Here is a 17,252-nt window from a genome sequence, read left to right on the forward strand (position 1 = left end):
AGGAGACATGAGTCCTGTCTTATTCTATGGACTGGACTGAATGACCTTATTCAGGAGTCTTCGGGGAGAAGAGGAAGGGCATGGGGATGTGGTGGTGGTGGTTCTTCCCAACCTGTACTCTGTGACTTACAGCCATAGTCTTGGGGAAACCAAAGGCAGAAAGGGGTTGAGGCAAGGCAGGGCACTAATGCTGGCTCTGCTGGACATGGGTGGGAGCTGGGGTTCTGCTTGACTGGAGACGGGTCTCAGCAAAGTTCACATCACAGAAACCACTGTGAAGTCACTACCAGGCAAGAGGACCTAGAAATTCAAACAGAACAGAGCTTTTCTTTTGGAGTTGTATGGTTTCCTTTATTAAAGAAAGCTGGAATTGACTCTCTAGGGATCCTTTCCTGAAGTTGGGTCTCCATGGAAGCTTCCTGCCCTGGCTCTTATTTAAACGGATTTTGTTTCAATGATGATGGTCTCCATCGTCTCTGATGTCACAGTTCCATGGATCTCCACGTCCTCATCAACCGGGGCTTTCTCCACCTTGGCCTCTATGTTGCGTTTCTCTACCGTCTTAGCCACAAAGTCTACCTCTCTGTCATGTCTGACCATTGGTTTTGAACCAGGAATGACTCTGAAGCTTCTGAAGAAAGTGCTGATCTTACTGGATCTCTTATTTAAAGTCCCTGAACTGGTGCTGGACCTGCTCTTCCCCGGCTTGCGAGCTGTCCTCCCCTCCTTGCCAGATGAGCTATGGCTGCCACTCTTGTGAGGGCTGTGTCCTTTGCCCCTGGTGCCACTCTGCCCTTTTTCTTTTTTGTCATCTCTCTTGTTTCCATGGCCTGATACAGACCGGTGGGAGGATGACTTCCGGGTCTTTTCCCCTCCTGTCCTGTGATGACCTTCCCCTGTCCTGCGGTGACGGGAACTTTTCCTAGATGAAGACTTGTCCTTCTTTTCCCTTCTTTCCTTTTTTTCCTTCCGAGTTTCATCCCTGGGGTGGGAGACCTTCTGGCTTCCATCTCGTTCAGACATGTAGCCTTCGCTCTGCAAAGTAGAGACCAGGGGGGCTCGGACCTGGCCTTCAGCACTTGCAGCAGCAGCCTTGCCAGTCTTCACTGCTCCTGCAAACACCACGCTCATGCTGCTGTCTGCACTGTCCACCCCTGTAGAGGATGTGCTGGCAGCACCTGCCAAAACCAGGTTCGTGCCCTCTGAGGATATGCTGGCAGCACCTACAATGGCCTTGCCGGATCCGCTTTCTCTTGAACCCTTGGCGGCAGCTCCTGCCAGGGTGGTGCTCACCTGGCTGGTGCTGGTGCTCCTAGTTGCAGCCAAGCTCACAGCCCCTCCTACAGAGCCCGCTCCCACCCCTGCAACTGCCACGCCTCCTCCAGAGCTTGTTGTTGTCCCTGCTACGGCCAGGCCCGAGGTTGTCCCTGCTGCTCCTCCTTCAGTACTTTTCAAGGATGTAGTTGAGCCATGGGGGACATGATAGTCTCCCTCTCCACCAACATAAGCACAAGACGAGGCTCCCGACACATCACCAAGCTTGTGAAGCCCCACAGCGTCATGATCCCTTTCTCTATGGAGCTCTGTGGTCTGTGCCAAGGGAGGAGAAACAGGTAAGATAGAGATCACAGAAAATGAGATCAGAGCTGTCCACTCCTCTCCCATCCTGAAGCTGACCAGTTCAAGGGTTTCTCTTTAGAATAACCTTTGAAATCATCCAGTCTAAGCTCCCACTGAATGAAAGATTCCATCTACAGCATCCCTGTCAAACAGCCACTCCGTTTGCTTGAACAATCCCAGGGCCAGGGAAAGCATTGATATTAATACAGTTCTCCACGGTCATTTAATTTTATACCCTTGTGCTTCTACCTCTGCAGGACAGATTCCTAGAAGTGAGGTTGCTTGGTCAAGGGACACATACATTCTATGTTTTGGAGACTATTAGAATGAATTGTGCCTGAGTAGATGCACAATTGAGTTGGACTGATTTTAATAAGCATATGAGAGTCATGGGGAGACAATGAAGAACTTCCTAATTGTGAATAATATTCTACCACTGATGAGATTACCTGGCCTTGGGTAAGTGTTCAAGAAAAGATTAGACAATCAGGATTGCTGTAGAAGGGGTTACAACCCTGGGATGAGACCAGTGCGGCTGATACAATACTTAAGGGCTCTCTGAAACTCGGCCTTGTGGGACAATGTAGAGAAGTGCTTGGAACCTCTCCAGTATGTCAGTCCCATAGTGATGGCTCATTTGGTTCTGAGACCTTTTGACATGGGAAGGCATTTCCCAGGTGAGTCTCAGAGAGAATCAAATCCCTTTGAAGGACCAGCTTTGCACTGCTGTCCCAAAGCACTCTGCTCCGTGTTCTTGAGTCTCTGTAGGTACTTACCAATAGGCTTTTGTCACCCTCCAGAATTCTTACATCTCCAGTTTGGAGCGTCGGGGTACTGCTGCAACTCTCTACCGGTGGTCTCAGGAGATAGACAAGCTTTTCCCAATAGCAAAAGAGGTCTTCTCGTGCATCAGAAGAGGGGCACAGCTGCAAATAAAAAGTACGGCCAGTGGCAAGCTTCAGGCGCAACTGTTGTTTTTCACGGTCGTGGATGGAGATCTTGACAAACTTCAAGGGAAGCAACCTGGTGAGCTCTAAGGTCTTTGCGGGCTTGCGACCTCTCCCCTTGGTGGTCCGGGTGTGTCTGACATGCTCTTCACAGACTTTAGTTGGTCGGGCCAGGAGCATGACATCAGGTAGTGGGAGGATGGGGCTGGTGGATGCAATGCCCACAGTCACCATTCGAACGCGGTTGTGGACGTCAATCACCTCTCCTTTCTTGCTGATCTGGATAAAGTCGCTTTCAAACATGGGTGCGTACTTGAAAATGTCATACTCTCCTCCCTTGTACAGTTGTCGTTGCAGGTCCCCCATGGAGGTATTGAACACATCCATTGAACGGTAGCTGTTGGCCGTGTAATAAGGTAACAAACACTCACTGCTCATGGTTCTCTTCTTTGACGACAGCACCACCAGCCACAAATTGAGTCGCTGAGAGAGAGAGGGAGCGAAGGCAACTGCCCATCTCCCTGCAGGGCTCTGCCTAAGTCTCTTGGCATCACCACATTTATCCTGCACAGTCCTTTGTGACCTGTTGCCATCACACACCCCTTTATTCAGCCGCCAAGCGGCCACCCCCTCAGGACAGGCTCACTAGCCCTCCCCAACACCATCACCAACAACAAACCATCTTCTCCATCAAGAATAGGCTGACCCTGATAAGATATAAGCGTGGGTAGGCTGGATATTCTTCCTGATCAAAATGTTAAGATGCATAATTAATGAAAACCATTCAGCTTCTATAAATATTTGGATGACTTCCAGTTTTGTTGTTGTTACAAATCTCCCTGCAATGATCATCTTCCTGCATCTGCTGAATAATGTGCTGGGGATTAAATCCTGGAAGTGGGCAGTGTGCTTGTTAAGGGCAGTCATCCTATGGGGATGGTTATTCTTTGACAGGAACTTAACAAAGAGTGCTATCTGTCAGAAACAGAGTCCCACTTATACAGTGGTTTCCAGGATATGGAGAATTTTCTCACCCATGTAATCATTTCAGGGAGGCTGGTTTTTATTTGTATTTATTTACTTTATAGTTTTAGAAACAGTTTTCATTGTGAAATATAACACACACTCATAAAAGTGCACAAAGCATAAATATATAGCTTAATGAGTAATAAGAAAGTGAACATCCTTGTAGCTGCTGCCCAGAGCAAAAAATAGAACACTGCCAGCCCTTCTTCAGCATGTTGCCTCCCAAGCACAGCTCTCTCCTTCCCCACAAAGGTGCCTCAAATTTGGCTTTCCTTTTTCCTTCTTTCTTTTTAAATTGAAGTATAGCTGATTTACAGTGTTGTGTTAATTTCTGCTGTACAGCAAAGTGATTCATTTTCCATTATGGTTTATCACAGGATATTGAATATAGTTCCCTGTGCTATACAGTAGGATCTTGTTGTTTATCCATTCTATATATAATAGTTTGCATCTGCTAACCCCAAATTCCTAACTCATCCCTCCCCCATCCCACTCCCTTGGCAACTGTAAGTCTGTTGTCTTTATCTGTGAATCTTTTCTGCTTCATAGATAAGTTCATTTGCATCATACTTTAGATTCCACATATAAGTGATATCGTATGATATTTGTCTTCCTCTTTCTGACTTACTTAGTGTGATAATCTCTAAATCCATCCCCATTGCTGCAAGTAGCATTAGTTCATTTTTATGGCTGAGTAGTATTCCATTGTATATATGTACTGCAACTTCTTTGCCCATTTATCTGTTGATGGACATTAAGGTTGTTTCCATATCTTAGTTGAAAAGTGAATAGTGCAACTACCAACATAGGAGTGCATGTATCTTTTTGAGTTACAGTTTTGTTCAGATATATGCCTAGGAGTGGGATTCCTGGATCACATGGCAACTCTATTTTTAGTTTTTTGAGGAACCTCCATACTATTTTCCATAGTGGCTGCACAAATTTACATTTCCACCAACAGTGTAGGAGGGTTTCCCTTTCTCCATACCCTCTCAAGCGTTTGTTATTTACAAACTTTTTTAAATGTTTTTTATTTATGTATTTATTTAGTTGTCTTGGATCTTAATTGAAGCATGTAGGATCTTTAGTTACTGGAGTGTGGATTCCCTAGTTGTGGCGTGCAAGCTCAGTAGCTGCAGAATGTAGGCTTAGTTGCTGCACTGCATGTGGTACCTTAGTTCCCTGAACAGGGATCGAATCTGTATCCCCTGACATTGCAAGGTAGATTCTTAACTACTGGACCACGAGGAAAGTCCCCAAACCTTTTAATGATGGCCACTCTGACAGGTGTAGTCCTCATTGCAGTTTTGATTTGTATTTCTCTAATAACTGAAGATGTTGAGCATCTTTTCATGTGCCTCTTGGTCATCTGTATGTCTTCTTTGGAGGAATGTCTATTTAGTTCTTCTGCCCATTTTTCGACTGAATTGTTTTTAATTGTTGTTGAGTTGTATGAGCTATTTGTATATTTTGGAAATTGAGCTCTTGTTGGTCACATCATTTGCAAACATTTTCCCCCATTCCATAGGTTGTTTTTTTGCTTTGTTTATGGATTCCTTTGCTGTGCAAAAGCGTATAAGTTTGATTAGGTCCCATTGGTTTATTTTTCCTTTATTTCTATTTCCTTGGGAAATGATATAAGAAAACATTGCTAGGATATATGTCAGAGAATGTTTTGCCTATGTTCTCTTCTAGGAGTTTTACAGTGTCATGTCTTATACTTAAGTGTTGAAGCTATTTTATTTTTCTGCATGGTGAAAGGGTGTGTTCTAACTTCACTGATTTACATGAGGCTGTCCAACTTTCTCAACACCACTTGCTGAAGAGACTATCTTTTTCCTATTGTATATTCTTATAAAGGAGGCAAATTTTTAAAACCATAATTTTCCGGTGAAGAACTGAGGTTCAGTATTATCTTACTCAGGGTCAGAACATGGAGCTGGATGGATTCTGCCCTGATCTTGAAACTCAGGTCAGGCATTTTCTCTCTCTCAAGCTGCATGGCTCACAATCATACTCTCATTCTGTATCAAATATGGAATCATTCATGGTTAGCAATATGTGTGGGGACCCCAGAAATTCACTGAGGTCCTGAATCACCGTAGGATTTCCCATATTGGTCTGCCTGCTTCCTCGCTCTTGATGTCTACCTGATAAACCGTTGATGTTTCGTTTCTTTGAAAAGCTCTTCAGAGAAATTATGGCAAAGACATCTCTGGAGTTTTTGTACTTTGCACAAGGTGATGAATCCAAATTCCCCCTCCCTCAGTTAGAAGACTACTTTTGAAATAAAAATACATCCCCCAAACTCAGTGATTACTATATAAAGGTCTTGAAATAAACTTCATCCCCTAAATGTTCTTTTTTATATCCCTACTGCCTGCTTCAATACCTGGAAAATTGCAGCTTTTTAATAAATATGAACTTGCTTATGCCCACTGAGATTCATTATTCCATTTGTTTAGTCAACAAAATTTATTGAGCAAGCTCTATTTCCAGGACCAGCTAGAAAAGAGAAATGCAGAGATAAAGGTCCTTACCTCTGAAGAGATTAAAAAAAAATTTCTGAAGATGTTAAATGACTTCTCAAAAAAAAAATAAAGTGGCTTATACTCTACTGTAAGGAAATAATCACTAAAAGGTAACACAATTGATTTTTAAATGAGTTTCTATATTCTCAGCCACCTATTCAGTTCATAAATCCATTTTTGATGAATGATTAATAAAGAATGATTAAAAGAGAAATCATAACTGTATTATTAAGAACTTACTATAAGCCAGGCATAGTACTAAACACTTTATGTTCTTTTCAAAATGTAATCCCCAAATAGCCCTATAAAACATAAGCACAGCTACTATTTATAGAAAGGGAAATCAAGACTCAGAGAAGTTAAGCAACTTTATCGGGGTCACAAGGCACTAAAAGCATAAGTCCCCAAATACAGCAAAGCTTAAACTACACTACATTGTACCACACAAATAGAACACAAATATACACATACTATTCTGCATAAATTCATCAGTTCTTCTAATTAATATATAATTAAAGTGCCTACTTTTTGCCAGGCCCTGTTTGAGTTGCTAGGCATGCAGAAGTGGACAAAACAGAAAAATATCCTCAATTTCACGGAGCTTATATGTAGACAGTAAATGACAGTAAAATAAATGATATGTCCAATGCTGTGGAAAAAGATAAAGTAGGCAAGTGGGATGGCAGTCTGTGCATGAGAGAGGGAGCTGGAGGTGGTGGTCAATGAAGGCTCAATGAGAAGCAACCTCTGAGCAAAGGCCTCAAGGAGAAAGTCAGGGAGGAAGGCACACAGGTGTTTGGAGAGTAACCTCTTGTCAGAGGGAATAGCAAGGACCACGATCCTAATGCGGAAGTGTGCCTGGTGTGTTAGAGGAACACCATGGGGGCCACAGAGACAAGAGTGGAGTGAGGGAAAGTGGTTGGAGATGAGACCACGAAACAACTGTGGTGATAGTAGGAAAGCAGACCATGTGCAAAGTTACATATACGGAGGATCATTTCTGGCTGCCATGTGCAAAGAGATTGTAGAGGTGTAAGGGGGCAGAAATGGAGATTAGGTAGCTCCTGCAAGAGACGATGATAGGTAAGATGTATGTGGGAGCCATGGAAATAGTGATCAGCTACTAGACATGCTTTGACTGAGGTACCCATATGTATACTTGTGTTGAACAATTTTCAATAAATATTAATAAGTAAAAAAAGCAAATTGCAAAAGAGTTTATATAATATGCCACATATTTTTTAATTAAAAAGTTTTAAAATTGTGTGTGTGTGTGTGTGTGAACAGATGCACAGGAAACTGGTACCAGGAATAATCTTCGAGTAGTTTGTTGATTGAGGAAAATGGTGGGACAGAGACTTATCTTTCCAGAACATTCTCTTTTATACCTTTCAGATTTTATTCTATTGCATATACTACTTGCACAAAAATAAATAATACTTTATAGATTTATAAAAATATTATGCTAGTAAAATTATATTCTTAGGCTATTTGTCAATTCAAACCTTATTATAGAAAAGAAGTAAATAAACAGGTTCATTCAAATTTAACTCTCTCTGGCACAAAATTTTAGAATTTGAGAACCAAAACACAAAATATCATTCAAAATTCATTTTCTGATTTTTCTAAAAGTTCTGTAAAATTATTCTCTTCCCATAGTTTGGAAGTCTGCTGCATCCCCATTAAAAAAAAAAAAAAACTGGAGATCAATAAGTCAAGATTATTGATTGCCAGCTATGTGCCTACCATTAAACTAAGAGCATTCAGGTTGTCAAACAGTAAGTTTCAAAAATCTGAAAATATAATTCTCACACAAATATACAATGAAAACATGTCATAGACTTAATTAACTCATCAGTGAGGAAGTCAGCAGGATGATAAAGCTGATTCAGAGAATTAGAAGACCTCTGCTGCTGCTGCTAAGTCACTTCAGCCGTGTCTGACTCTGTGCGACCCCATAGACAGCAGCCCACCAGGCTCCCCCGTCTCTGGGATTCTCCAGGCAAGAACACTAGGCATTGGCATTAAAGAAAGGATGTTGGACTAACATTGCCAGGTTAGACACAAAACTGGTTAAATGTCTACAGGGCAATAAAATCAACCTTGGGGCTATCCTTTTTACTAAATGAGATCACTTGCATCTCTTCTGAATGAAAATCTGTAACTTATTACACAACTTTCCAGAGTCTGAGACTTTAATCAATAATAGATAGTCCTCTTGAAGTGCTGAAAATGTTCTAAAGTTACATTGTGATCATCTCATAACTGTGAATATATGAAAAAAAAAGCACTGAACTATACACTTTCAATGGATGAATGTTTTGGTATGTGAAATGTATCTCAATAAACCTATTAAAAATAATAGAAAGCAATACTTCAGTCTTATTAATCCAATCTCATTGTCTTACTTACTTCTCTTTGAAAATCACATAATCTTCAGACAGATGTGTAAACCATGCTCCAATATGACATTGAAAGTACACATTACCTACCTTATAATTTTTTTCTATTTATACATTTTTGGTAATTCTTCTTAATAAGGACTATAATGAAGCATGTATAAGCCACCACCCCAACTTTAGAAAGCTTATAAGTCAGGAGAACCCTGAAGAGGCAGAGAACAGTAGAGCAGGGCAATTAAATACATGATAGAGTAACAGCGAGTGAGTTGAATGGATGGACTCAATAACACTTGCGTGCTTGCTCAATCACTAAGCTGTGCCCGACTCTGCAACCACATGGAGTGTAGCACGCCAGGCTCCTCTGTCCATGGGATTTCCCAGGCAAGAATACTGGAGTGGGTTGTCCTTTCTTTCTCCAGATATCTTCCCAACCCAGGGATCGAACCCATATCTGCTGACTTACAGGCAGATTCTTTACCAATGAGCCACATGGAAAGCCATGATAATGCTTATCTCAATATCTAAAATCAGAACCACAATTCTAAGGACAGTTTTTGGTACATTTTTAATTGCCCTAAGATTGAAGAGGTGCGAAGTATGAAAACACAAAATATTGTATATGGTGTACTGAGTAAGGTAGACATGCAAGTTTATAGATGGCTAAGGTCTACATGTTTATCATGGGGAAGAGGTTTCAAGTCAATAACTTTTGTTACCCAACTATCACTTTGAAAAGCAAGGCAAACAGACAGCTATATATAGCCTTTTCAAAGAGTATGCCACCTGAGAGGGCCTTGTGAGCTAGGCAGGATGTGAGGGTGGGGAGATTTCCATACTGTATAGAGTATGTATCTACTGGGTAAATCCCCTGGCCTAAAATACAATCCACAGTCCTTTGGTGTTGGCACTGCTAAACCGATGTGGCGTGGGATGCGCTGCGGTTAGCCTTGGGCACCTAGGACTTCAGGAAGTCAACCTGAGGTCTGCCTTACCTTCTGACTGTCAAAAAAAAGACCACAGTCACCTAGACTCTTTCCCTGAGGGCCATTATGCAAATCCATTTCCTTCTGCCTTAGTTTTCAAAAGAAAATGAGCTGGTATAGATGAAAGAAGCCAGACAGGTGATCTAAAGAATTTTATTTCTCAACATTATGATCCAACAAGTGTCACCTCTCTTCTCCACCTACTTACTTTCTGTCCCCTTCTTGTTTCTGTCCTCCAACATATTTGGCCCCACTCAGAGCCAAAATTCCGCCCTGCTTTTCACCATCTTACAACAATTTCTCTCTCTTGGCTTTCAATTTTGCTACATTTATAAGCCATGAGAAGTCCCATCTCGGTCTATATGTTTATTTCTTTGATGTTATGCTAAATAAGCTTGCAATTAAATACACAAACAAATAACGAAACAGTTAACATTTAAGACAAAAATAAAGATTAGAAACTAGAGGTGAGAGGTGGTAAATGATCCAGGAACTAGGATGAAATGATTATTGCAATTAAATATTAAATTTAACTCCTGAAAAAAAATACTGGAAGAAAGTAAAATAAATCTTAAGATTAATTATTTCTGAGGGTTGAGACTAGAAGTGATTATTATTTTTGCCTATTTGATGGTTGGCTCCTTCCAGCAAAAATACATTTTAGTTTTGTAACCAGAAACTATGAATTATGGATGGAGAACTATGGACTGAAGGACTGTGAATGGAGGTTCCTAACATTGTACAGGAGGTGGTGATCAAAACCATCCCAAAGAAAAAGAAATGCAAAAAGGCAAAATGGTTGTCTGAGGAGGCCTTACAAATAGCTGAGAAAAGAGAAGTGAAAGGCAAAGGAGAAAAAGAAGTATATACTCATTTGAATCAGAGTTCCAAAGAATAGCAAGGAGAGATAAGAAAGCCTTCCTAAGTGATCAATGCAAAGAAATAGAGGAAAATACTAGAATAGGAAAGACTAGAGATCTCTTCAAGAAAATTAGAGATACCAAGGAAACATTTCATGCAAAGATGGGCACAATAAAGGGCAAAAATGGTGTGGACCTAGCAGAAACAGAAGATATTAAGACGAGGTGGCAAGCATATACAGAAGAACTATACAAAAAAGATCTGAATGTCCCACATAACCACAATGGTGTGATCACTCACCTAAAGTTAGACATCCTGGAATGTGAAGTCAAATGGGCCTTAAGAAATATCACTATGAACAAAGCTAGTGGAGGTGATGGAATTTCAGCTTAGCTATTTCAAATCCTAAAAGATAATACTGTTACAGTGCTGCACTCCATATGCCAGCAAATTTGGAAAACTCAGCAATGGCCACAGGACTAGAGAATGTCAGTTTTTATTCTAATCCTAAAAAAGTTCAGTTCAGTTTAGTTGCTCAGTCGCACGTCAGGCTTCCCTGTCTATCACCAACTCCTGGAGCTTGCTCAAACTCATGTCCATTGAGTTGGTTGCCATCCAACCATCTCATCTGCTGTCACCTCATCTCCTCCTGCCTTCAATCTCCCCCAGCATGAGAGTCTTTTCTAATTAGTCAGTTCTTCGTATCAGGTGATCAAAGTATTGGAGCTTCAGCTTCAGCATCAGTTCTTCCAAAGGATATTCAGGGTTGATTTCCATTAGGATTGACTGATTTGAACTCCTTGTAGTCTAAGGGATTCTAAAGAGTCTTCTCCAACACCACAGTTCAAGAGCCTCAATTCTGCTGCTCATCAATTTGGTGCTCAGCTTTCATTATGATCCAACTCTCACATCCATAACTACTAGAAAAAACATAGCTTTGACTAGACGGACCTTTATTGGTAATGTCTCATATTTAATATGCTGTCTAAGTTGGTCATAGCTTTTCTTCCAAGGAACAAGCATCTTTTAATTTCATAGCCATAGTCACAATCTGCAGTGATTTTGAAGCCCAAGAAAATAAAGCCTGTTCGTTTCCAGTGTTTCCCCATCTATTTGCCATGAAGTGATGCAACCAGATGCCATAATCTTCATTTTTTGAATGTTGAGTTGTAAGCTAGCTTTTTCACTCTCCTATTTCACTTTTATCAAGAGACTTTTTCATTCCTCTTCACATTCAGCCATAAGGGTGGTGTCAACTGCATATCTGAGGTTATTGATATTTCTCCCAGCAATCTTGATTCCAGCTTGAGGTTTGTAAAGCCTGGCATTTCTGATGATGTACTCTGCATATAAGTTAAATAAACAAGTGACAATATACAGCCTTGACATACTCCTTTCCTGATTTGGAACCAGTCTGTTGTTCCATGTCCAGTTCCCAAAGAAGGACAATGCCAAAGAATGTTCAAACTACTTCACAATTGTACCCATTTCACATGCTAGGAAAGTAATGCTCAAAATCCTTCAACCTAGGCTTCAACAGCATGTAAACTGAGAATTTCCATATGTACAAGACGGATTTAGAAAAGGCAAAGGAACAAGAGATCAAATTGCAAACATCCATTGCATTTTGGATGTTTGCATCCAACAAACATAGATCATAGAAAATGAATGATCACAGAAAATGGTCATAGAAATGCAACAGAATTCCAGAATCTGTTGATCTGGAATAGAAAATGCAACAGAATTCCAGAAAAACATCTACTTCTGCTTCATTGGCTACACTAGGACTGTGTGGATCACAACAAACTCTTCAAGAGAAAATTCTTCAAGAGATGACAATACCAAACCACCTTACCTGCCTCCTGAGAAATCTGCATGCAGGTCAAGAAGCAACAGTAAGAACTGGACATAGAACAGCAGACTGGTTCCAAATAGGGAAGGAGTACGTGAAGGCTGTATATTGTCACCCTGCTTATTTAACTTATATGCAGAGTACATCATGAGAAATGCCAGGCTGGAAGAAGCACAAGCTGGAATCAAGATTGATGGGATAAATATCAATAACCTCAGATATGCAGATGACACCTTCCTAATGGCAGAAAGCAAAGAGGAATTAAAGAGCCTCTTGATGAAGGTGAAAGAGAAGAGTGAAAAACCTGGCTTAAAACTCAGCATTCAAAAAATGAAGATCATGGCATCTGGTCCCGTCACTTCATGGCAAATAGATGGGGAAACAATGGAAGCAGAGACAGGCTTTATTTTCTTCGGCTCCAAAATCACTGCAGATTGTAACTAAAGCCATGAAATTAAGACACTTAGTTCTTGGAAGAAAAGCTATGACCAACATAGATAGCATATTAAAAAGCAGGAACATTCCTTTGCCAACAAAGGTCCATCTAGTCAAAGCTATGGTTTTTCCAGTAGTGTATGGATGTGAGATTTGGACCATGAAGAAGGCTGAGCACCAAAGAATTGATGCCTTTGAACTGTAGTGTTGGAGAAGACTCTTGAGAGTCCCTTGGACAGCAAGAGATCCAACCAGTCAATACTAAAGGAAATCAACACTGACTATCCATTGGAAGGACTGATGCTGATGCTGAAGCTCCAATACTTTGCCCTGATGTGAAGAAGAGTTGACTAATTTGAAAAGACCCTGATGCTGGAAAAGATTGAAGGCAGGAAGACAAGGGGACAACAGAGGACGAGATGGTTGGATGGCATTACTGACTCAATGAACATGAATTTGAGCAAAGTCCAAGAGATTGTGGGGGACAAGGAAGCCTAGTGTGCTGCAGTCCATGGGGTCACAAACAGTCCGACACAACTGAGTGACTGAACGGCAACAACCACCAAAAATATAAATATTTAAATATAATTAAATATATATTTATATATATACACATATATATTTCAAAATTTGTCTAAGCTCCACAGTTTAACTGTTCCCTATCTTCTATGAATCAAACCAATTATTTCTGATGAGGACATTTTTTTTTTTTTCAAGCTAACAATTTTATTTTTTTTTTTACTTTACAATATTGTATTGGTTTTGCCATACATTGACATGAATCAGCCATGGGTGTACATGTGTTCCCCATCCTGAACCCCCCTCCTTCCCCATACCATCCCTCTGGTCATCCCAGTGCACCAGCCCCGAGCACCCTGTATCATGCATTGCACCTGGACTGGTGATCCGTTTCACATATGATAATATACATGTTTCAGTGCCATTCTTCCTAACCATCCCACCCTCACCCTCTGCCACAGAGTCCAAAAGATTGTTCTATACATCTGTGTCTCTTTTGCTGTCTCGCATATAGGGTTATTGTTACCATCTTTCTAAATTCCATATATATTCATTAGTATACTATATTGGTGTTTTTCTTTCTGGCTTACTTCACTCTGTATAATAGGCTCCAGTTTCATCCATCTCATTAGAACTGATTCAAATGTATTCTTTTTAATGGCTGAATAATATTCCATTGTATATATGTACCACAGCTTTCTTTTCCATTTGTCTGCTGATGGACATCTAGGTTGCTTCCATGTCCTGGCTATTATAAACAGTGCTGCAATGAATATTGGGGTTAAATTGGAAAGTAAAGGCAGAGTGAGCAAAAGAGGAATAAATGAAATTAGAGTAAAAGAAATAAATAAATTAGAAATTAAAAAATTCTCCCACAATATTTTCTGTTTTAATTATAAATGAAAATCAAAATTCCAATTCCTTGCTAGATGTTTGATATGGAAGCTTTCTGACACTGCCCTAAACATAGACATATGTATTAATATAGACACAAAATACTTTTATGTAAAAATGGGATCATGCCATACATATCAGTCTGTACCTTTTCTATCTTAACAATGTATCTTGTGCTTTTTTCAGAGTGATACCTTATATAAATTCTTCATCCATTTTCATGATCTCGTAGTGTTGCTTTGAATGGAGGCACCATAAATTAATCAGTTTCTCACTGATGCATATATAGATAGTTTCCATTATAGACACAAATACAGTGAATATTCAGTACAAATGTTCTAAATGTGCTAATGTTATTTGTTTTCTCTAGGATTAATAGTTCTAGAAGGAATTTTTTTTTTCCAGAAGAAAGAGGTTATATAATTACTGAAATATTCTGGTAGTACTCTTAAATAGATACAAATAAATAAACCTGATGAAGTTTGGATGAGAATCACAGGGAAAATAAAGGCCATGGAAGCCACCCCCTAAAGCACAGTTGAAGGATCTCTTTGTCTTGGACACACAAGGGCTCTAGAGTTATGCAAGAAGCATCTTCCACATATCTAAAAGGCCATTCCCAGGAGCAGGGAAGAAAATTGGAATTTCAGGGCCTCAAGTGATACGACAATGAAGATGGGCTTTAGGTCAGGGTAAAGGCGAGATCACTAGTGATGAACTGACATCCATTCCACTTTCTCTAGTGGCAACACTCTGGTGTTTCTTTGGAGGAAAACCACTCTCTACTCTCGGCCCATGTGGTGGATAAGGCAGACTCTATCCCATCCTCAAATCCAGGAGAGGGTGCAGACCTGAAATAGACAATAGAATATTCTATTGCTTGGCTGTAATAACTGAGCTACATATTAGCACGTCATCCAAACCAGGGCAATGATTCACAGTTCTGAGACTTTTGCTGGAACTATTAGGAAAAAAGAGTCCAGTTCCAGGGATAAAATGTCAGTCTTTTCTTCCACAGAGGAAAGCCTGCCAAAGTGTGAAGCTGACATAAAACTAAGAAATGAAAATCAAAATTTCTAATGTCATTGACTAAGTAGCTAGATCCATAGTGCCAGGCTGAATTGGTTTTTTCTGTTAGAGAATGATAAACTTTTCCAATTCAGTTTCAGTTGAGGCCTCAAAGGCCTAAAATAATACAATTAAAGGAATCAAGTTCCTTTCTCTCCTAAAATAGAGTACTTCATCACCCATGCCTGATATTCTAGGAGGCAACACAAGTTCTGCCAGTAATAGTTTTGGCCACCTCCAGTCTTTAGAAAACAAAAGCTTGAAAGACAGTTTTTAGTGCACTGTGCATTTCCTCTCACAGCCCACCCGGGGGTGTGGGCGGGGAGAGGAGGCAGGTGTTTGCATCCACCAGAAACCAAGTGACAGGACCTTTGAAGGGCTACTCACTAGCTTGACAGAATTCTCAAGGGTTTGTGAAGACTGTTGTCTAAATCCCATTTGGAGAAAGGTAATGGTGAAAGCCTGTGGAAGAGCTGCTTGTTGGGTGTCACGGGGAGAAGAGACTACACTTGGGGCAAATGGTCCATCCATTGGTGGATACCTGAGTCTTCCACTAGAACCATGGAGGGAATAGGTGGCATGTAGTTCATTTGCAAGGAACACTTGCCCAACAGGACAACCAAATGAGCAAGGGGATCCCAACAGAGTTGGGAACAGTAGGAGGCATGCTGAAGGTGGGCCAGCAGAAGTCTGCGAGCTGAAGGTTGGGCTCACTGGGAGTCAGACAGGCATCTCCAACACCAAGAGAACTGCTGTCAGAGCCTTCTGAGAATAATAACAACAAACATGACAAATCTTTGCACGAAAGAAAAAGCAACAAATGTGTATCCCCCACATTCAGAGGGCATCAAATCCCAGATTACACCTGTGACCTTGTTGAATTCAGTGCCTGTTTCCCTTCCTGTCCCCGAGCCTGAGCCTGAAGGCGAGAGTCAGACACAAGGCTATTATACAAGGAAGGAGGAGGAGTTAGGATGCAGCAGAAAAGGCAACATGCTTCAAACCCTGTACCAGACTTCTGCTTCAGTTGAAGAAAAGCATTAAATGGAATATATATTTGGAGTTTTGGTTATTAGACTGAACTGAAAAGGCCTTTTTCTTAATGTTTTAATATGAAAAAATTCAATATATATAGCAATGTTAAGCAAATAAAACATTACCAACCTACCCATCACCCAGCTTCAATTATCAGCTCAGCCAAACATTTGTCATCTCTTGCCCTACCTATTTCTCCCCCTCCACTGGATTATAACAAAGCAAATCTTATCTTATCAATAATTATTTCAGTATGCTTCTGTGCAAAATAAAACTTTTATGATCACAATCATGCCATTATCACATGTTAAAATTAAAAATAATTAGTTATCAAATATGCAATCACTATTCTGATTTCCCAGTTGTCTCATAATGTCTTTAAACAATTGATTTGTTTGAATTTAAATCCAAACAAAATCAGCACATGCTTGATATGGCTCTTAAAGTCTCTTTTAATCTATGGGTTCTTCCTCTAACTTACTTGTTACAGACACGGGGTCATTCATCTTTAATGATTTGGGTACAGTGGTCCCAAGGTGTCCATGGTGGATAAGTTCCAGTTCAGTTCAGTTCAATTCAGTCTCTCAGTCATGTCCAATTCTTTGTGACCCCATGAATCGCCGCACGTCAGGCCTCCCTGTCCATCACCAACTCCCGGAGTTCACTCAGACTCAAATCCATCGAGTCGGTGATGCCATCCAGCCATCTCGTCCTCTGTCGTCCCCTTCTCCTCCTGTCCCCAATCCCTCCCAGCATCAGGGTCTTTTCCAATGAGTCAGCTCTTCGCATGAGGTGCCCAAAGTATTGGAGTTTCAGCTTTAGCATCATTCCTTCCAAAGAACACCCAGGGCTGATCCCCTTTAGAATGGACTGGTTGGATCTCCTTGCAGTCCAAGGGACTCTCAAGAGTCTTCTCCAACACCACAGTTCAAAAGCATCAATTCTTCAGTGCTCAGCTTTCTTCACAGTCCAACTCTCACATCCATACATGGCCACAGGAAAAACCATAGCCTTGACTAGATGGACGTTTGTTGGCAAAGTAATATCTCTGCTTTTTAATATGCTATCTAGGTTGGTCC

The 17,252-nt window shown here is 40.7% G+C and overlaps 1 protein-coding gene and 1 long non-coding RNA gene across 2 annotated transcripts in view; both read right to left on the reverse strand.

The window, feature by feature from the left end:
- Positions 1–324: 324 nt before the first annotated feature.
- Positions 325–3,338, reverse strand: GARIN3 (golgi associated RAB2B interactor family member 3). Its single transcript, XM_061424170.1, has 2 exons — positions 2,397–3,338; positions 325–1,590 (listed from the first exon to the last, which is right to left on the reverse strand). The coding sequence occupies exons 1-2, from the start codon at positions 3,003–3,005 to the stop codon at positions 436–438; spliced, it is 1,764 nt and encodes a 587-aa protein (XP_061280154.1). The 5' UTR covers positions 3,006–3,338; the 3' UTR covers positions 325–435.
- A 10,705-nt stretch (positions 3,339–14,043) lies between these two features.
- LOC133251563 (uncharacterized) overlaps positions 14,044–17,252 on the reverse strand; it is a 28,185-nt gene continuing 24,976 nt past the window's right edge. Inside the window, exon 2 of the long non-coding RNA XR_009737682.1 lies at positions 14,044–14,921. This is a non-coding gene — a long non-coding RNA (uncharacterized LOC133251563). The remainder of the gene's footprint in view (positions 14,922–17,252) is intronic.

This window comes from Bos javanicus, chromosome 7 (assembly GCF_032452875.1).
Source record: "Bos javanicus breed banteng chromosome 7, ARS-OSU_banteng_1.0, whole genome shotgun sequence".
Classification (NCBI taxonomy): Eukaryota; Metazoa; Chordata; class Mammalia; order Artiodactyla; family Bovidae; genus Bos; species Bos javanicus.